The sequence below is a fragment of the Pelophylax lessonae genome (assembly GCF_965119305.1).
Source record: "Pelophylax lessonae genome assembly, chromosome: 6".
NCBI classification, from domain to species: Eukaryota; Metazoa; Chordata; class Amphibia; order Anura; family Ranidae; genus Pelophylax; species Pelophylax lessonae.
In genome coordinates, this window is record NC_138773.1 from 92,766,607 (window position 1) to 92,789,265 (window position 22,659).

The 22,659-nt window shown below is 43.1% G+C and overlaps 1 protein-coding gene across 2 annotated transcripts in view; it reads left to right on the forward strand.

The window, feature by feature from the left end:
* Positions 1 to 22,659, forward strand: part of LOC309558243 (BTB/POZ domain-containing protein KCTD5-like) — a 123,661-nt gene that overhangs the window by 47,313 nt on the left and 53,689 nt on the right. For both annotated transcript variants that reach the window (XM_082261282.1, XM_082261283.1), the window contains exon 3: positions 7,971 to 8,062. In XM_082261282.1, coding sequence (XP_082117408.1) covers positions 7,971 to 8,062 — 92 coding nt within the window. The remainder of the gene's footprint in view (positions 1 to 7,970; positions 8,063 to 22,659) is intronic.

A 22,659-nucleotide genomic window follows, 5' to 3' on the forward strand; every position in this document is an offset into this window, starting at 1 on the left:
CATTAAGTTTTATAGACAAGTGTCTCCTGGTTGTCTTCACTGTGTTTTTCCCAAGTCAGCGCAGCTTTCTACTAGTTAATTCTAGAGCACTTCATGCTTTCCTCTGCTCACCAGCTTTATTGAGAAGCTGGCAACTGCCAAAAGTACCAATACTTGGTTTAGCGATCATGGTATCACTGTGTTTCATTGGCCAGCAAACCTGCCTGATCTAAGCCCCATAGAGAATCTGTGGGGTATTGTCAAGAGGAAAATGAGACCACAGACCCAACAATGCAGACAAGCTGAAGGCCACTATGAAAGCAACCTGGACTTCCATAACACCTCAGCAGTGCCACAGGCTGATCGCCTCCATGCCATGCTGCATTGATGCAGTAATTCATGCAAAGGAGCCCTGACCAAGTATTGAGTGCATACTATATACTGTACATAGACATACTTTTCAGTAAGCCAACATTTCTGTGTGAAAAATCTTATTTTTTTGGTATTATGTAATATTCTAATTTTCTAAAATACAGAATTTTGTGTTTTCACTAGCTGTAAGCCACAATCCAAACTAAAAGAAAGAAATGCTTGAAATATATCTTTTTTTTTTTTTTTTTTTTTTTTTTTTAAATTGAATTACTGAAATAAATTAAACTTTCTCTTTCGTTCATTGACAGACACAGCTCCTCTCATTCTTGACCATTTGGGTTATACTGCCTCCTACAGGAGTAAGATACTAGGCAGTAAAAACTTCTGGCTACATCCATGGGCAGTCCCAGGGGGTGTTCTCCCTCTTCCTGCTATAGTTAGTTTTTTTTTCTGCCTAGTCAGGAGTAAGGACCTAGTTTCTTGCTGGGATCTTTGGTCCTGGAAAAATATATTTTAGATAGAAATTTTTTTACTGTGAGATCTACTATCAACTGGTAGCAAGCGCACGCAGGCCTCAGCTTCGCGCTTGGTCCGCTGCGACATAGCCCCACTGGAGGGGGCTGGCCCTGTGAGTTAAACTCACGAGGTCGCATACAATCACAGCATTCCTCCTGGCCGACAGCCCCAAATTTTGATGGAAAGGAGGATCTGTCTGGAGCGGTGCCCTCCTGAAATGGTAAGTAGCTGCCTCCCCTCTGCCCCTGGAGGGTTTTTGGTGTGGACGTGGGCCCCTGCTTGGGACGGTCGGACCCCCGGGTTCCCCTTCCCGCAGACACCCTCCCCCCCCACTGTTTTTGCTGAGTCCCTCAGCCTGCTCCCCCCTCCATATACACTGGGGCTGTTTGGGTGGTCTGGTCACTGGCCTGCAAAGGGGTCCGGGGGGGGGGGCTGCGCCGCCAGCAACCAGACAATCGACTGTGTGGGGGGGGTTTGTCTCTGGTGGGGGCTCCTGCCAGGGCCCACTGTCCTGCCTGGATCTGTCCTTGAGGCCTGGTCTCCTAATTCTATACACGACGACCATGTTGGTGTAGTCCAGCAGCCATTTTCTTTTGATTTCCCATTGCAAAAAGCGGCAGCCATGACAGCGGAGCCCTGTGGGCGGCGATTTAGGTGGTGGAAGCCCCTCCTTATCCCCTGATGTTGACTCCTAGATCATTTACCTTCCTGATCGCCGCACGTGTATTGCAGATTCTCCTGGTGGTTGCAGGTGCCTGTGTCGGCGGGTGGTGAGTCTGGTGGGATCCTCTCCCTCTGCTAAGGATCGCTCTGTGCCTTGTGCTTGGCGACCAGGTGGTGAGGCCAGCGCTGTGGGGATTGTCCCTTTTAGCAGTGTGTTATACTTTTTTGTGGGGTACCCCTAGTCACTCATGAAGTCTTTGGAACACTTGATCCCCTCTCTGAGGCTGCGGGGCCATCCGGGTCCCAACCAACCATCCATGCACTGACAGCGGTCCGTGAGTCCCTTGTATCCTGGCTGGAGGTGGCTTGTGTGCGACAGGCTAGGTATTTCCTTTTCCTGCTTATTTTGACAGAATTGACGCTAAAGAGTGGGGATGACCAAAGCGACCCAGTGGAGTTCCTAAGCGCTTTACTAGGCGTTACCCCCACGATGAGTCCCTTCTTAATAAGTGGACTGTCCCACCGGTGGTGGACCTTCTTGTTTCCAGATTAAACAAGGCAACCATGATTCTGGTTGAAGAGTCCCCGAACTTTAAGGACCAGGCTGACCAGAAGGCGGAGGCTGTGGCCCGCGCAATGTACACCTAAGTTGGTTCGACAGCGAGGCCGGTATTTACCATTGCCCTGGTGTCGCAAACTCTGACCGAGTGGGCTAAGCTCCTACGGCGTGACCTGGAGGGAGAAGAGCTCCCCCCTGCCTTTGCCGAGCTGGCGGACCAACTGGTCCAGGGGCTGCAGTTTATCTGTGATGCCTCTTTGGATGTGGCCCTCTGATGGTTTTGCCTCTGTTTTGGTGGTGGTCCTTTGGCGTGTCTTTTGGCTCAAATGCTGGTCTGCGGACCTGACTTCTAAAAAGGCCTTGACTGATCTTCCCTTTCAAGGAGATGGCCTGTGTGGTGCTACCCTGGATTACCTCATTAAAGGTCTCACAGGGGGGAAGCGTACCTTTCTTCTGCATGCTACCAATGACAAGGAACCTCTAACGTAGAAGTTTTTTCGTCCCTCAGGGTCGACTGACAAGGGCTTGAAGCGGATCCAAACTAACCTGGTTTGGCAAGCCGAGAGCGGGCTTGTCTAGACCCACGGACAAGGCTTCTTGTGCATCAAGGTGCGCCCTTACCTGTATCGGGGGTGGGGGGACATCGTTGCTGGTTTCTGGACCAAGTAATTCGGTCCGGCTACAAGATCGAGTTTCGCTCTTGTCCTCCGGCAAGGGTTTTTCCTTCCAACTTGCGCCTGTCCCCGGACCACTTACAGGGTCTGTTTGTACAAGACCTGTTCCTTCAAGGGGTGATTGTCCCGGTTCTGACTTCGGAACATTTTCAGGGTTTTTATTCAAACCTGTTTACAATCCCCAGAAAGGAAGGCAAAGCCCGTGCAATCCTGGACCTCAAGGCACTAAACTTCTTTGTGCGGGTATAGAAGTTCTGAATAGAGTCCATTGAAACGGTGGTGGCATCCCTGCTTCGGGGATTTCCTCGCCTCCTATAGATATCAATGATGCCTATCTTCACATTCCAATATGTGCCAGTCTCCAGTGTTTTCTCCGCTTTGCTGTGAGAGAAGACCATTATCAGTTTGTGGCATTACCCCTTGGTCTGGCCTCTGCTCCACGGGGCTTCACAAAAGTGTTGGCGCCGCTGCTAGCCTTGCTACACCAACGGGGGATCGCGGTACTGGGCTACTTGGGCGCTCTCCTCCTGCGAGTAGTCTCCCTCTGCTCTGCTGGAGATCGCACTAAGAACTCTGCAGGAGTTCAGCTAGATTCTGAATTTTCAGAAGCCTGCCCTGGTTCCGTCCACAAAACTGGACTATTTGGGTGTGACTCTGGACTCAGCTGTAGCCAGAGTGCTCCTTCCTCTGGATAAACTCCAGAAATTGCAGACTGCAATTCGCCTCCTGCTGTCCAACAAATAGTTATCCCTCCAGACTTGCATACGGGTGCTGGCGCCTGATGGTATTTACCTTTTTTGAGGCGGTTCCGTTTGCACAGTTCCATACGAGGTCCCTGCAAAGGGAGATTCTGTGGGGACAAGACTCTGCAGTCTCTGGACAATCAGATCTGGCTGAGAGGGGAAAACAAGAGTCCCTGATATGGTGGTTTCGCTCTCTGACACTTCAGCTGGGAAATTCCTTCCTCCCCTTGTATTGGACAGTGGTCACCACGAATGCCATCCTGTCCGGCTGGAGAGGCGTCCTCGACAAGCAATTCTGCTCAGGGGATCTTGACGCTGAAAGAGTCCAGACTACCGATCAATTTCCTGAAACTCTGAGCAATCGACAGTGTCTGGATCATTGGACAGATCGTCTTCAGGGATGCCCAGTGCGCATTGTCAGACAATGCCATGGCCGTGGCTTATGTCAATCACCAAGGGGGCACAAAACAGAAATTTGCCTTGAGTACCATCAAGGGCCGGGTATCGATCTTGTTCCAACGACCTTTGGCCACACACTCCCTGGTGTGTAATTTTCGCCAGGGTGTCTGACATTTGGTTCCTTCAGTGCTGACTCCGTTGCCGCCTTGATCTTAATTTGGTGCTTTCAGCTCTACAGAAGCCTCGCTTTGAAAATATTCGGGAGATTCCCCTGCTTACGCTTCCCAGAATGTGGCCTTTTTTGGTGGCTATCACCTCTGCACAAAGGGTGTCGGAACTGGCGGCCTTATCCTGTTGTTCACCTTATCTGGTGATTTACAAGGATAAGGTGGTGCTTCGCCCCTGTCCGTCATTCCTTCCTAAGGCGGTCTCTGACTTTCGTTTGAATGAAGACATTGTGTTGCCTTCCTTGTGTCCCAGGCCTAAACATCCGAAGGAAATTGCCTTGAATGTGGTCTGGGTAATTAGGGTGTACCTGGCAGCTACGGAGTCTTTCAGGAAATAAGACTCTCTATTTGTGCTCAGGGATGGACCTCGCAAAGGGTTGTCTGCTTCCTCTGTGACCATTTCCAGATGGATCAGACAAACGGTGGTTCAGGCCTATTCCATCAGGGGTAAGTTTCCTCCTTTCCATGTCAAGGCACACTCTACTAGGGCACTTAGTGCCTCCTGAGCCTTCCATCATCAAGCGTCAGTAACGCAGATTTGCAAGGCAGCTTCCTTTATACCCTCAAGAAGGATCTGCTCCTTCTTGAGGGTATATTGTTTTGTTTTTTTAGGTGGGCTCCAGTTGTTTTGTTGAGCCCCTGTTTCCTGGTTGGCTAATTTTAGCCTTGAGAATTTTTTGCGGTTTCCCACCCCTCATGTTTAACACTGCTTTGGGTCGTCCCAATGGTCTAGAATGACAGGAGCTGTGTCCGTCAATGTACAAAAGAGAAAATGGGATTTTTGACTTGCCTTAAAATCCTTTTCTCTGATGTTCATTGACGGACACAGCTCCCACCCCTCCTGTGGAGTTAGGATTTTCCTGACACTGCTTGTAACAAAAATGAGTGACTATAGCAGGGAGAGGGATTATACCCCCTGGGACTGCCAATGGGTGTAGCCAGAAGTTTTTTCTGCTTAGTGTCCTACTCCTGTAGGGGGCAGTATAACCCATTGGTCAAGAATGACTGGAGCTGTGTCCGTCAATGAACATCAGAGAAATGGATTTTACGGTAAGTCAAAAATCCTATTTTTTTTATATTTGATTTTTTTGAGGTGCTCCTGCGCGTGTGTATATATACAGTGCATCCGGAAAGTATTCACATCACTTCACTTTTTTTTTTTTTCCGCATTTTGTTATGTTACAGCCTTTTTCCATAATAAATTGATCATTTTCCTCAAAAATCTACAAACAATACCCCATAATAACAACGTGAAAGAAATTTGTTTGAAATCTTTGCAAATGTATTAAAAATAAAAAATGAAAAAAAAATCACATGTACAGAAGTATTCACACCCTTTGTCCTGATACTCAAAATTGAGCTTGGGTGCATCCAGGTTTCCCTGATCATCCTTGAGATGTTTCTGCATGGTTTTCACATGGTCTTCCCAGACGATGACTGAGAACAATCCATGACACTGGCAGGTCTCAGCCTTGCAAAGGGGGCAGTGCATGCTATAGATTCTGCAGGGTGCCCAAACTTTTGCAGACGCCATTTTTTTGTTTTCTGTAATTTTGAAAGTGTCAATGATGGAAATAAAATCTAACTTTTGTTGACATATTCTAAGAATGTCTAATCTGTAATTTGATGCCTTTTGGAGATTTTTCCATCTTTCCTTGGCTTCTTTATGCACATTAATACAAATTTTTACCTGGGGTGCCCAAACTTTCGATCCTCACTGTAAGCGCCATGCGAGAAACAAGCTTAGATGCTTGCAACTGCTTGTTGCAGCTGTATCACAAATCTCTTGACCTTTTGCTCCGTCAGCCTCACCAAAGTAAAGGGAGGGGGAGTGTGCTGTGATCTCTGCATCCCCCTACAATGCTGTACCTGGCTGTTTGAGGAAAGGTACTGTGCTAGAACGTTTTAAAGTGTTTTTTTACATGTCTGTGTGTGTGTCTGTATTTGTGTACATACGTGTGTGTATACACATCTATGTGTAAGTATGTATGTTACTTTTAATCCCCCCCCCCCCCCAATTCCTGTACCATCAGAACTGCTTTTTTAGGCTGGTTTGTGGTAGCAGCAAGGTCTGCTGCTCCTCTGAAAAGCAATCCCTGCTCAGATTGCTTCTCTGAGGCATTTGGCAGGTGATAAAGAGGCAAAATGTTGCCACCTAACCACCTGTTTTAAGCCCGTAAATGCAGCATCACCGTGCAATGCACGCAGTTGAGGAGTGGTTGCAGTGCAGCCCCAGTCACCCTGGGTATACCTCCAGCTGCAGCCACAGCATGTGTACACCCCCAGCTGCTGCCTCTACAGCTAAAGGGAAAGCAGTTGTGGTAGTAAAAACAGCTCAACCATGTGGTTTTACCCCCCCCCCCCCAACCTGGCATGTGAACAAGCCCTTGGTTCACATCTGTGTGGGTGCGCGTAGGGCAGCCTAATAATTTTAATTGCACTGCACCAAAAGCACCCCATGTTTTCCAGAATTAATGGCACTCCTAAAGAGCAGAACATTCTGTGTGTCATGAATGAGCGAGATTTTGCGTGTGTTCGGTGACGCACAGTAACATGAACGATGCCTTGGACAGGGGTGCCTCAAAACTGAAAATTCTTTGCATGGACGCCCCAACTGGAAAAAGGTTGAGAAACACTGGGTTAGAGAATCAGCACTCAGTTGAACCACTTCAATGTTCTTTTTTACTTGTCGATCTTTTCAGTTACCTAGTTTGTGTGTTTTGGGTTATATTTAACTACATTAATACGATTAGGCCTGTTCAAGCTTCATGCAGGGCCATCTTTTCCTGCATTGGGAATGCACTTAGCTCTAGCATGTGCTATTACTTGTATAGCAATAGGAGGCGTGACCATCTAGTGATGTCATGTGGTGGTCCAGCCCCTTCTGACTTCACCGCCTGTGGCATGATTGGGCGGATTTGACACTTTTTTTTTTTTATTTTTTTTTATTTTTTGGGTGAATGATTCGGAGGTCAATGCACTCCATACTCATTCACATAGGATGGGGGGCCAGGAACTGGGAAATGCCTTGTTAAAGGGGGCTTTACAGATTCGGATAAGCCCCCTGCCCGCAGACCCCGCAACCACCGCCCAGAGTTGTCAGGAAGAGGCCCTTGTCCCCATCAGCATGGGGACAAGTTGCTTTGGGGTTCATTGAAGTTGCATGGAAGTCGCAGGGATGCTGTTTACTTTCTATTTATGAGGGTTACAAATCCTATGGTACCGTGCTGCCTGTAAATAGAAATTCCTGTAGGACTCCTACGTCTTGAAACGCCTCTTCTCAGTATCTCTGTAGTTCAGAATGCAGCCTCTGTGAAATCTGTGACATAGCAGTTATTTATCAACAAGGCATAGTGACTGCTTGTCACAGAATTCCAGAAAGTAAATGTGTGGATCCTCACAAATTAAGTTAACAAACTTCTAGATGATTTAGATTAATGGAAGTAGACTAGAAATAATTGAAATACAATATGGAAATCAATGATTTTGCACTTCGACCATAGATCCACTTTATTACAATACTCTTAAACCTGGCTGCTAGCGTCTACTCTAGTTGGCACGCTATAGTGTTTCTGCTTTAAAAATGCCCAAGATGTTAAGGTTGCCTAAAGGTCAATGTGGTGGTATTCTGAGCCAGTTTCTTATAGAATGTGTATTCTACGTAGGGCTGCCTGAGAATGTATTCAGAGGAATAGGAAACAAGTGTATATTAGGCTGCGGCTGGATGGATATGAAACCTAAAACAATGTTATGAACAGTTTCCAGTGACTTCTGAATCCAGGTAGGTGAGGTTTTCTTCAAATTCTATTGACCTTTACTACTCTCATCCTTTCAACAGGTGTTCTGGAAGAAGCCGAGTTCTACAATATCACATCATTAATTAAGATTGTAAAGGACAGAATAAGAGAGAGGGACAGTAAAACATCACAGGTGAGGCTTTGTGACATTGGGTAGTGGGGGATGGATTTGCTCCAGGAAGACTCGGGTTCGGTTCACACTGGGGTGGCTTCAAAGTCACCCGACATCATGGTTCCATTGCACTGAATGAAGCTGCCTGACAAGTCACCCCAGTGTGAACCGAGCCTTATTGTAGAAGAGTCCCACTTGTGTTTACACTTTCCGCTGTTCTATTCATGTTTTATATAGTGAGCCTGACAACTGTACTAAATACCTGTGATAAATGTAGACATTAGAATTGTTTTTTTTTTTTCTTTGAACCATATTGTACTCAGTACCCTTGTCTTGTTACTTTTGGCTTAGGTTTAAATGCTTGTGATAAGCACATTGCACTGTCCTCTTTTAGCTTTAGCAATGTCTTAAGGTCATAAGGGGATATGGGTCACAGACTGAATTAATCACGCTTCTATTTTCAACCATGACATTGACCGTCAAACATGTAAATAGGCAAGCTAAAATGTGACAACCTTGGCACACAGATTTACTATATATATATATATATATATATATATATATATATATATATATATATATATATATATACAGACTTGTATAAAGTACTCGAAATTTCTACTTGAGTAAAAGTACAAGTGCTCGATCAAAAAGTGACTTGAGTGGAAGTGCTCGATCAAAAAGTTACTTAAGTAGAAGTACTAAAGTATTCAACATTTTTTTTACTTAAGTATTGCAAGTAGTTTTTTCAAAAAATTTGCTACTTAAGTACTAAAAGTAAAAAGTACCAGTAGTTTTGAAAAAAAAAATCTACTCAAGTACTGAAAGTAGAAGTACTGTGTTATGTAGTTATTAAAGAAAGAAGTCAAAAGTTTGAACATCATATTGTTTTTTATTATTTCAAATGATTTATTCAAATGATTAACCTGTGTTTGTTAGTAGTTTCTTGATGCACTTTAAGTGCTGTAGCACCATTTATTTGTTTGTTTCATATTTTCTTTTTATTGGAAAGATTTGGTATAGCAGCTTTTATTATACACAGCCTTTATTTTCGTATGCGCTGATTTACAAATGACATTATACACATTTTTTTGAGCTTTAGGCAACCTGCCATCTACTGTTCTGGCAGTGGTAATTTTTTTAAAAGTAACAAGTAACTATGCAGCACAAAAAAAAAATATTGGAGTAGAAGTATCGAAATCATCGAAAAAATGTAGAGAAGTAAAAGTAGAAGTAGGAGAAAAAAATTCTACTCTAGGAAAGTACAGATACCGCATTTCGGTACTTAAGTACAGTACTTAAGTAGTTCTACTTCGTTACTATACATCTCTGTATATATATATATATATATATATATATATAGCCACTCTGGGGAGATCTCAAACGTGCAGTTCATGCAAGACAGCCCAAGAATTTACAGGAACTGGAGACTTTTTGCCAGGAAGAATGGGCAGCTTCTCAGCTTTATCTGAGAAGATAAAGAGGCTCATCCACAAAAGACTTCAAGCTGCCATTGATGTTAAAGGGGGCAATACATGGTATTAAGAAATGGGATATGTAAACTTTTTTGATCAGGGTCATTTGGGTAGTTTGTTGTCATTAGGATTTAAAAAAGAGTAAACACAGTTGATTGATAATAAATGGCTTCAGCCAAACCCTAACCATGAGTGAAAAAAGTTTTCGTGTTATTCATGTTCTCGGAAAAATGGCCAAGAAATCATAAATTCTGTCAGGGTATGTAAACTTATGAGCACAACTGTGTGTGTATTACATATACACCATATCTCACGAAAGTGAGTACACCCCTCACATTTTTGTAAATATTTTATTATATCTTTTCATGTGACAACACTGAAGAAATGCCGCTTTGCTACAATGTAAAGTAGTGAGTGTACAGCTTGTATAACAGTGTAAATTTGCTGTCCCCTCAAAATAACTTAACACACAGCCATTAATGTCTAAACCGCTGACAACAAAGGTGAGTACACCCCTAAGTGAAAATGTCAAAATTGGGCCCAATTAGCCATTTTACCTCCCCCATGTCATGTGTTGCTATTGTTACAAGGTCTCAGGTGTGAATGGGGAGCAGATGTTCTAAATTTGGGGTTATCACTCTCTCACTCTCATACTGGTCACTGGAAGTTCAACATGGTACCTCATGGCAAAGAACTCTCTGAGGGTCTGTAAAAAAAGAATTGTTGCTCTTCATAAAGATGGCCTAGGCTATAGGAAGATTGCCAAGACCCTGAAACTGAGCTGCAGCACGGTGGCCAAGATCATACAGCGGTTTAACAGGACAGGGTCCACTCAGAACAGGCCTCGCTGTGTTCGACCAAAGATGTTGAGTGCACGTGCTCAGCATCATATCCAGAGGTTGTCTTTGGGAAATAGACGTATGAGTGCTGCCAGCATTGCTGCAGAGGTTGAAGGGGTGGGGGGTCCGCCTGTCAGTGCTCAGATTATACTCCAAACACTGCATCAAATTGGTCTGCATGGCTGTCGTCCCAGAAGGAAGCCTCTTCTAAAGATGATGCACAAGAAACCCTGCAAACAGTTTGCTGAAGACAAGCAGACTAAGGACATGGATTACTGGAACCATGTCCTGTAGTCTTATGAGACCAAGATAAACCTATTTGGTTCAGATGGTGTCAAGCGTGTGTGGCGGCAACCAGGTGAGGAGTACAAAGACAAGTGTGTCTTGCCTACAGTCAAGCATGGTGGTGGGAGTGTCATGGTCTGGGGCTGCATGAGTGCTGACGGCACTGGGGAGCTACAGTTCATTGAGGGAACCATGAATGCCAACATGTACTGTGACATACTGAAGCAGAGGATGATCCCCCTTCCTTCGGAAACTGGGCTGCAGGGCAGTATCCCAACATGATACCAACCACAAACACACCTCCAAGATGACCACTGCCTTGCTAAAGAAGCTGGGGGTAAAAGTGATGGACTGGCAAAGCATGTCTCCAGACCTAAACACTAATGAGCATCTGTGGGGCTTCCTCAAACAGAAGGTGGAGGAGCACAAGGTCTCTAACAGCCACCAGCTCCATGATGTCCTCATGGAGGAGTGGAAGAGGACTACAATGGCAACCTGTGAAGCTCTGGTGAACTCCATGCCCAACAGGGTTAAGGCAGTGCTGAAAAATAATGGTGGCCACACAAAATATTGACACTTTGTGAACAATTTGGTCTTTTTCACTTAGGGGTGTACTCACTTTTGTTGCCAGCGGTTTAGACATTAATGGCTGTGTGTTGAGTTATTTTGAGGGGACAGCAAATTTTTACTGTTATACAAGCTGTACGCTCACTACTTTACATTGTAAAGTGTAATTTCTTCAGTGTTGTCACATGAAAGCTAGAATAAAATATTTACAAAAATGTGACCAGTGCACAATGCAAGGTCCATAGAGACATGGATGAGCGAGTTTAGGGTGGAGGAACTTAATTGGCCTGCACAGAGTCCTGACCTCAACCCAATAGAACACCTTTGGGATGAATTAGTGCAGATACTGCGAGCCAGGCCTTCTCTTCCAACATCAGTGCCTGACCTCACAAATGCACTTCTGTAAGAATATTGAAACATCCCCATAGACACACTTCTAAACCTTGTGGACAGCCTTCCCAGAAGAGTTGAAGTTGTTATAGCTGCAAAGGGTGAGCCTACGGACTAATGCCCTGTACACACTATCAGATTATCTGAAGACTTTTGTCTTCAGATTTACCTTTTCTATGTAGTGCAAGGGCCTGCCGGATTGCATACAAATTGAAAGTGTTTAGGTTTGACCTCATATTATATGGTTTTGGTAAGTCTGCAGACAAAAGTCTTCAGATAATCTGATAGTGTGTACAGGGCATAAGACTGGGATACCATAAAAGTTCATGTGCGTATAAAGGCAGGTGTCCCAATACTTTTGGTAATATAGTGTATATCCATCCAATCCTCCAGGGTGCACAACTCTCAGTATTTGGGACACTTCCACCTCTGTCCATAGGGGTCTCCCTAATTGAGTATCTCCACGGATATTAGAAAGCAGTCCCTTTTTAAGGATTCATGCGGCCATACTGCATAGCTCACAGTAAAGTAAATACAAAGAAAAGGCTCCAATGTATTATGATGAAAGATACAGTGCTCAGCATAAATGAATACACTACTTTTGAAAAGTAAGATTTTAATCAATATCTCAATGAACTCCGGAATGATTTCCAATATTTTTACAAAACTGAGTTTTTTATTTTTTTTTAAGAACATTTGTTTAGCTCATTACATGAAAGTAAGGTAATAATATAATTTCCATTGCAAAATCTTGAGTTTTACTCAAATGAGTTGATGCAAAAATGAATACACCTCACAAAAAAAAACTACTACATCTAGTATTTTGTGTGACCTCCATGATTTGTAAGGACAGCATCGAGTCTTCTAGGCATGGAATGAACAAGTTAAGCCGATCGTCCGACTTTTGTCCAAGTTGTGTTTTGTTGGTTGGAATGTGCCTAGACTGCACACGAATTTTCTCGGGCCAACAAAATTCTACTTCAGAAGTGATGTCATGTGCTGGTTTGTTTTCTTTGTGCTTTTTCTTCACTAAGCATGCCCAGACTTGCTCATCAGATTTTTCCCTGTCGAAATCTGTACTGACTGCACGAAAATCGGCCGTTATGTTGACTGCCAACAAAAATTTTATAGTCTGCACACCAGATTTTTTTCGGCCGAAAAGTCGGAGTTGGTTGTCGGAAGCATCATACTAACAAGCCGAAAATCGGCAGATTGGACGTTGGCCAAAAATTCCCTGCCAATTTTCGACGCGTGTGTACGGGGCTTTAGTGACATATCTATCTTTCACCAATCTTGAACGACCTCTTTTAGAGCCATGATGCTGGATGGAAAGTGATGTTCAACTTCTCTCTTCAGAATTCCCCATAGATGTTCAATTGGGTTCAGATCAGGAGACATACTTGGCCACTGAATCACTTTCTACCTGTTTTTCAGAAATGCAACAGTGGCCCACAGTGGCCGCATGAGGCACAGAGTAATGGTAGCATCTTCTCTTTCAATATAGAGCTGTACATCTGTGAATTCATGATACCATCAAATGCAGCTCCCTGACACCAGCAGCCCCACAGGACACTGCCACCACCATGTTTTACTGTAGGCACCATGCATTTTTCTTTGTTTTGAAGCCACCAGTTCCAAAAATATTTATCTTGGTCGTCTCACTCCAGAGTAGAGCCTCAGATGTCCTGACAAATTCTAGGTGGGCTTTTTTGGGCATGGGCTTTATAAGCGGCTTCCTTTGTGGACGACACCCATGCATGCCATTTCCCTGCAGTGTACGCTGTATTGTGTCACAACAAACAGTTACCCCAGTTTGGCTTTCTACTTCTTTAGCTAACTGCAGTGAACTTGCATGGCGATTTTCTTCAACCCTTCTCATCCAAAGACGCTCTTGTCCAGGTGTTACTTCCGTGGATGGCCTGGACATCTCTGTGAGATGGTTGAAGTTCCATCTTTGTTAAATTTTTGTATTACTTTTTCTACAGTATTCTGACTGATAAGTAAAGCTTTTCTGATCTTCTTGTAGCATTCACCTTTCTTTTGTAAAGACGTTTTCTTTCTCAGGTCTTGTGACATTTCTTTTCCATGTGGTGCCATTGTTGACCGCATGAAATGGGAGGAGTTTTCTTTGTTAAATAATACCCTTTTTATAATCCGTTGTCTGCTGGACATCTGCCTGCATAATGAATAGACTTACCTGTAGTTTAATTCTTGTTAATTAGGATTTTGTTGTCTAAAATTTAGCTTTGCTCCTAAGACTTTCATTGGGGTGTATTCATTTTTGCAACAATTTTGAATGAATTTGTTAGCAAAATACTTTTGTGTGCGCAAATTACCAAATCTTGGTTGCAATCAATGTCCCACAAATCTGTTGGGGTGTACTCATTTATGCTGAGCACTGTTTATAGCCAGTTTTTTTTAATAGAAATTACACTAACATTTAAAAAAAAAAAAAAAAGACTTGACGTAATGCGTAGGGCCGGGATGCTCAAACTATGGCCCTCCAGCTGTTGCAGAACTACACATCCCATGAGGCATTGTAAAACCCTGACATTCACAGACATGACTAGGCATGATGGGAATTGCAGTTCCTGAACAACTGGAGGGCCATAGTTTGAAGACCCCTGGCGTAGGGCATAAGCGGTGTCAGGGCTGACCAGAAGTGACGTAAGAGAAAGTCAGGTACTCTGTGCATTTACACATTTATGGTGTTTTTATGTTTTTAACTACTCAGCCATAACCCCGGAAGTGTTTTTTTCAGCTGGCTTTCTCATGAAAGCAATCTGAGCGGCTCATGAGATGCTGGATTGCTTTCCAAAGCAGTCGGTCCCCATATCCTGTCTCCCCTCCTGTTGCTCACTATTTCTGTCAGTTTGAGTTTCAGAAGCGATCTGACAGTGCTGCCGGCTGCTCCCATTGGCAATCAAAGAGTTCTTGATTGATTTATGTCATTTTCAGTCCAGGCTGGAAGCAAATACATTTTTTATTTTTTTTGGCAAGCAAAAAGTTAAAGGGACAGTATAAAAATAAAAGTAAAATAAACTAAAAAAAAACAATTTTAAAGCACCCCCTTCCCTCTGTGCTCGCGAACAGAAGTGAATCCATATGTAAGTTGCGCACACATATTTAAACAGTATTCACACCACACATGAGGTATCGCTGCGAAGGTTAGAGTGCGAAAAATAATTCTAGCACGAGACCACCTTTAGCTTTAAACGGGTAACCTGTAAAGGCGTTTAAATTGTCTCCTATGGAGGCTTTTTAGGTCAATTATACAATGTGATGTGTTGGGTATCTATTTACTTGGCAGAACATCATCTTTAACCACTTTACCACCGGAGGATTTTTCTGTCACGTCCAGGCCACTTTTTGCGATTCGGCACTGTGCGACTTTAACTGACAATTGCGCGGTCGTGCGAAGCCGTACCCAAACTAAATTTATGTCCTTTTTTTCCCACAAACAGAGCTTTCTTTTGGTGGTATTTGATCACCTGTGCGATTTTTACTTTTTGCGCTATAAACAAAAATTGTGTTTATTTTGAAAAAATAACAATATTTTTAACATTTTTTATATGAAATTCCTCCCCCCCCCCCCCCCAAAAAAAATTTAAAAATCAAAATATTTTTTAAATTTTTGGCCAATTTGTTTTCTGCTACCTATGTTTGTTTGGTAAAAAAAAAATCACAATAAGCGTATTTTGATTGGTGTGTGCAAAAGTTATTGCGTTTACTAAGGGAAAGATTTCTGTCATTTTTGGTGTTTTTTTTTTTTTTAACTCGTAATGGCGGCGATCTGCGTTTTTTTTTTTTTTTTTGCGGGACTGCGACATTTCGGCGAACAGATTGGATCCTTGACTGACTTTTTTGACACTTTTGGGGGTACCAGTGACATTACTGCAGTAATCAGTGCTATAAATATGCACTGTTACTGTAAAAATGACACTGGCAGGGAAGGGGTTAATTTTATTGGAGAGGGAGGGGTTAATGTGTGCCTGGTGCTTACTAACGTGTGGGGGGGGGGAGGTGACTGAGTGACACAAGGACAGATCGCATGTTCAGCTATGCTGAATCCTGCAATCTGTCACTCCTTGTCACTTAGGAGATCCGCCCGCTCTGTTTACACAAGCGGGCGGACCTCCAAACTAGATTCCCCGACGATCGGGGAAGAGCAGCGGCGATCGCCGCCGCTCCTCCCCTGGCCCGACTCCCGCTGTGACTGAAAGCAGCGGGAGCGTGCCTCCGGCGGCGCGCGCGCGCCGCCCACAAGGGGCGGGGTCCAGCGACGTAGGTCTACGTCGCTGGACGATAACGAGCCACATTGCTGCAGTAGCAGCAATGTGAGCAGTGTTAAAGTGGTTAACATTTTACAAAAGAAAATGGGGTAAGGGGTAAAATTGTTTTTCTTTTTGTTTTGTTTTTTTTTTAAAGTGTATCTTTTCCACAAAAAAAAAAAAAATTGCATTTGCAAGACTGCTGCACAAATTCCGTGTAACATAAAGAAATTGCATCTCTAGGGGTCTCTGCTGGGGAAAAAAAAAAGTAATCCGGTTTACACTATGCAGTGAACAGGAACAAAGCAGTTTTTTTTTCTACAGCAGAAGTGTCAGATTTAAATAGAGGCCCCAAAAACCACTGGCTTTACTGATTACTGGCAATGTCTGCATAAATATGAAGTTATAATTTCCTGTAATGTCTGTCTGCCTACGCTTTACAGTATAAGTTTTTAGAGGTGTTGCAAATTTTTGATGCCCCTTATATTTTTTATATTTTTTTTTTGTGCCCCCCCCCCCCCCATTTTTTACTGTATTTTTTGACCATCTTGAAGAGCACACTATATTCTGCCTGGACTATTAGCTTCAACAGTTCTGTGCTTGCTGGCATTTTGGTAAACTGAGAGAATGAAAATACACAAAATGTTCCATAAAAGGAAGTCCTCTGCAGCAGATAGGAACAACATTAACAAAGTGCCCTCAGTATATATTTTATCTGTACCAGAACAGACAAAACACTCATTGAGCTGAGATTATTTACGTCACCCAGATAATGAATCTCAAATTTAGCTGTGGCAGTTAATGCTAACAGCATCTGCCCTGATACACAGATCTGTAGAACACCAACCCAAGAAGGAGGTTCCTTTACTTTATGGGATGAGTGAAAGGGTTTGTTTTAATGGCCTGAGTGATGCAAGTAACGTCTAGCAGGGACTGTTGGCAGCAGAAGATGAGTGTAAAGTAAGCTAGGAAATTCCTGGCCAGAAAATCTTTTAAGCTAATTAGCACTATTTGAGGCCATAAATCTTTATATGGAAAAAGATGACAAGCTGTGGAGGTGTGTTTCATTACCTAATGTTATCTTGCATACATGTAACAAGGGTCATTTTTTTGGTTTCATACCTATGAGAACCATATAGCATGTTGACACTTTGTAAACATTCCATCTACTTTTGATTGGATAAAAAGACTTTGTATGAAAGGAACCCTCCATCAATCTGCCACTCAGTTTTGAGCAGTCAAACAAATTTTAATCTGGCACTCCTAGTTTTCTACACTTTTGGTTGCTCGAGAAATGTAAACCATTGCCGCAAGGGATAAGATTTCTGTGGAACTTCAGTTCCAGGTTCTCATTTTTATTTGTGCTCAGACCCCCAAACTATATTTCATTATTTATTGGGGACACCAGCTTAATTCTAACACAAGAAGGTTATACTGCGGTTCACAGAAGATTGGACACTAGCAAACAAAGCTGTTAGTCACCCAGATATGGAGAATGGATGTCTTCTCGCTCTGAGCGAAGCAAACTATTCCTGCTAGACTTTCTGCTTTATAAAGATCCATTTTTTTCCTTCAATCCAGCTTTTTCATTTCCTGCAGAGCCAGTTTCTGGATCTGCTGATCTTGGCATATCCTTGGAGGCTGAACATAGAACCCACTATGCTGGAGATGCAAGGCCAGCCTGTTATGTGACCCTAGGGCACTGGGCTATGATTGGGGTGCTCTCACACACCGGTTGTATTGTGAGTCAGCTGCAGAGTGCTTTACAGGTTTAGAGCTGCAGAACACATGCGGGTGGTACCATGTCCCTGTTGGCTCCTTAGTGACTATAGCCACTGGAGGGGGCGAATATTGTTTGGATCTGGCATGTACCCTAGGTTTTACTCAGGGAACTCTCCCAGCTTAACTTTGTTTTGGGCCGCAGGGTTCCTTCCAGACCACTAATGGGATAAGTCACAGGGCCTTAAAAGGAAAAAGAAAAGCAGTATACTGGCCCAAGACCAAAACTCCTTGGATCACAAAAAGTAATGGAAGAAAGTAGGAGACGCTGCACCTCTGGCTTATAAGATTTAATTGGGATAAGATCAAAAAGAATTGTAGTAAATGCATAATATTGTATAAAGCCTGGCACAGTAGTTCTCCAATCTTATGCGTAAATACGTAAGAATATCTCTTGATAAAACACAGCCACTTGCTCTTGAGGTGTAGTTGAGGGAAGCTGTCAGTGAGGGGGTAAAGCGATGGGCATCAGCTTTGTACACCCATGTGTTGCAGCTCTGTCCCAACAGCCATCCCAGTTTAGGCCGCTACAGCAGGGCTCTCCAAACCTTGACCCTCTGTCTGTAAATGTCAGAGTTTTACAATGCCTCATGGGACGTGTAGTTCCACAACAGCTTAGAGATCCCTGTGCTACAGTATCGGTTGCCAACGGGCTCCACACACAGGATCACACAGCGAAACTTAGGCCTCAATTTTTCTTCCCACCTCTACACCTGGGAGAGTAAGTGGTTGTGTATTGTCATGCTATAGCTATAGTTTTATATTATTACACAAATGATTGAAGGAGAAGTATGGCATCAGACTTTATAATATATGCATTTATCACAGGGCCTCACCCTTTTCTAGCTTGGTGTGTGCTTCTTGTGCTACGATCTCTGGCTGCACCCTCAGAGGTTATTGCCCCCGTGTTCCAGGTGTCACAGAGCCTGGATAGAAGGCAGGTACTGCACCACTTTTGAATTTGAAGTCTCATTCCGTTTATGCAGCTACCCTTTTTTTTTTTTTTTTTACTGTGCTTTTATTGTGAGTTCTCTGCCGCGACTCCTCTGTTGAATGCTTGTATGGTCTTTTTTCCACCCTTCCCTGAATCCTGCACCACCACTGTTCTGCTCCTCTGCAAAGACAAGCGGCAGTTCCCTGCTACCTTAGGCCCCATGCATGTGGACAGAAAAAATTCTGCTGTTGGAGGCAACTAGCATTGCATTTTTATTTATGCCCCCTGAAAGCCGCTCTAGGTTATTTAATGTCACATTGTGCACGTTGTGTTGTATTTTAGAGCAGTGTTTGGGGGCATAAAAAAAAAATACCTCAAACCTGTGTTCAGAGAGTGTTTTTAAGTGTAATTTACACATGTAAACGCGGAGGAATGTGTAGAAATGTATTCTTATGGCAATGGCTAATATACATTAATACTCTAGCCAGTAGAATACGTTCATACTCATATGTGTTGTAAACTTGCATACGTCGCTTGTAAACGCACACAAAAATGCAACACTAGAGGCATTTTTCTGCCGAATTCTGGAAGAAAAAAATGTGCCATTTTTTTATATGCCGTGTGCATGATGCCTTAAAGTGAAGGTATACACAAGTTTTTTTTTTTTTTTTTTTTTTTTTGATGGAGTAAGGAAAGGGGAGAACCCTTGTCTTTTTTTTTTTTTTTTGCAATCTGTGCCCCCCTGGGAAGGTTTCCCTTCACCTCCTGTCCCTTAGCCAAAACAGGAAGTGAGGAAATCCCTGCAATTAAATGGAATCCTTTGGGGCCCTCTAGGTCACTAGAACTAGTGTCCCCATTGGAAGATTTCACCTCTATTTCTTTTCTGAGTACAACCCAATATTTGGGATTTTCTTTTAATGATAATGGTAACTAGGACAGAGGGTGAATCTCTTCAACTGGGGCACACAGCAATAAAAACCTAAAAGGTTTTAAAAAAATAGGCCCTACTTCTCCTAAAAGGAGAAGTAGGGCCAAAGTTCTTTTGGCCCTACTTCTCCTGTGGGTCAGAGGAGTGTAGTTAAGTTCTGCACTCTTTTCACCTGTATTCAGACATCAATGGGCTAAAAATCGCTGTTGGTTGATGCTACTCAGCCGGTCCAGGCTCTGGATGGATCCCGACTTTGATGTCCGTATCCACCCAGATTCCTGACTGACAGCTGGCTCAGCCTCTCAGCAAGCCACTGAGAGCCTGAGCCAGCCACCTCCACAGCCCAGAGCTCCAGTGAATGCTGGAAGGTCAGAGCAGAGAGTGGACAGTCCCCTGCTCTCTGCTCACTGAAGAGAGAGAACTGAGGGATTTGATTGCTTAGTTCTCCATCTCAGAGGTGGTGGGGGACAGATTCAGAATCGGATCCACATAGGTGAGTATGGATGTTTTGTTGTAGTGTGTGGTGGTGGTTTTTTTTTTTTTGTTTTTTTCAAATTCCATACTTTTTAAAGTGATGAGTTTAGATAGCCATAAACCATCGTGCTCAAAAGTACGCATAACCTTGGGAAATTGGTAAATTACAGTATGTACCATTTTTAAAGAAAGTAAGTGAACAGGCAAAACTTTTTTTTTTTTTTTTTTTTTTTTTTTATGGGATTCATATTTAACTGTAGTTCATAACAGAATGGCACAATCGTAAAACCGAACATGGCAATATGTAAACAAATGAAATGACCCATGTTCAAATATCTGCATACCCTTAGTTCTTAATACTGTGTATTTTAGCATCAATGACAGTGTGCAGTCTTTTGTAATAGTTGTCTGAGGCCCCCCGAATTCTTTCAGGTGGTATAGCTGCCCATTCCTCCAGGTTATGCATAGTCTTTGGGTGTGTTGCATGAACTGCACGTTTGCGATCTCTCGAGTGGTTCGATGATATTAAGGTCAGGAGACTGTGATGGCTTCCATAACCTGAAGATTTTTCTGCTGTAACCACTGGAGGGTCAACTTGGTCTTGTGCTTAGGGTAACAAAATTAGTATTTATGCCAGGGATAACTAAATAAAAGTTGCATGCCTAAACTCAAATTAGTTTGAGAAGGTGTCTCCAACGCTCAATTGCAAACCAAAGCAAGTAAATACAGATCTGACACCTGCTATAGGCGAATACAAAAATATTTAATAATTTTAAAAGCTATATAATAATATTCCAGTGCAAAAAACCCCCAAGAACCCCCTCCTCATTCCCTCCCCATGATATTGGCTCACCCTCCCTCCCTCCCTCCCTGTATCCCACCAAAACCCCTCTGTAACACCCTCCCCTAAGAAAACCTCAGAGCCTATTTTGGAAAAGGACACCTTGCTGGGACTAATGATGGAGAAGTCTCTTTGAGATATACAATGTAATAGCAGCTTGTAATGTGTACTCTGAAAGTAATACAGCTGATAAATGTATATAGCCCAGGGTCCTTGATAGGATCTATGCTTATCCACTGTGGTAATCGTGTATCAGGCTCCAAGGGTAGGGTCCATGCTGGGGGGGATGTCTCCCTGATGCCCTTGTGTTTCTCTCCACCTACTTTCCGTGGCTTCTTCAGTGGATCAAATTTTATCAAAAATGCAAACGTGAACTTGGAGTCCAGGTGTATCAAAATGGGTCTTTATCCACCGCCAAATCAGTGCAGAAACGCACATCATCCAATACCACTATTGCTTAAAAAGCAGCACACTGTATACTGTAGGAAGAGACCTAAAGAATGGTGCAGCACAACATGTCCCTTAGACCTTCTCTACACATTTTGCCATTGGACTTTGTTAGGGGCCTATGGATAATCATCATCATTTTCAAATAGATGTCAAGGTAAACTCATGTGCTGCCAAAGGAACTTAGACACGAAGTGTGTGGAATGGAACTGCTGCAACCACCAAACAAGTATATTCACACATACTAATAAGACTAAATAAAGTGTACTTGTGTGGTGCATGGCTCTTTTAAATGTAAATCAACCTGGGTTATTTTTTTTATACACTTCTAGAATAATCTATAACCTAAATCATCATCAAACTTGTGAAAAAAAAAACCTTTTGAATAAATTATATCATTCACTGTGATTGTGAATTGAAATAGAATACACAAAATGTAAAAAATAAAACATATATTGTATTTTCCGGCGTATAAGACGACCCCCCTAATTTTCAAGTTAAAACAAAGGTTTTGGGCTATACTCGCCGTATAAGACTACCCCCCTTCCGAAGCAAGGCAACACCATTGAAAAACATCAGATTTCTCATAGATCTCTAAGGTACCCTAGTACTGTAATACATGTAATCTCTCATATCTCCAAGGTACCCTAAGTATAAGTATTACCAGTAGATGTAATCTCAAGACGCTGGCTGTGTGGGAATCCTGTACCGGTATACCGTATGTACCGTAGCTTCGGCTACATACAGGGTACCGCGCTGATCAATCACAGTGAGCGATGTATTCTATTATTGAATGCAAAGCCTGCTCGGATTGGCAGAGTCAGAGAGGCGGGCTGATGTTACTCCGCCAATCCGAGCAGGCTTTGCATTCAATAATAGAATACATCGCTCTCCCTGATAGGCTCTATGTAGCCAAAGCTACGGTACATACGGTATACCGGTACAGGATTCCCACACAGCCAGCGTCTTGAGAGATTACATCTACCGGTAATACTTATACTTAGGTTACCTTGGAGATATTATACTCGGCGGATAAGACGACCCCCCCATTTTTGGGGGATTTTTTTGAGGTTCAAAAGTAGTCTTATACGCCAGAAAATACAGTATTTGTGCTATATGCTCCTCTCCTCTCCTCTCCTCAATTGTTGCTGCCTCCACTCGCAGTTGTAGTCAAATAAAAAATAGGGATATTCTCCTAGCGCAATCCAGTTGAAAATGCTTAAAGGATAAGTTCACCTTTTGTGAACGTGTTACATCCATATTTAGGGTGTAACATGTTCAGCATCTGCCTGACATCCTCTTTCTCAACCGAAGATGTAATTGGTTGTTAGGAGGCCAGCGAATAGACGGTTGTAATGGTGCACAATGAAAACCTTCTGTAACTAAAA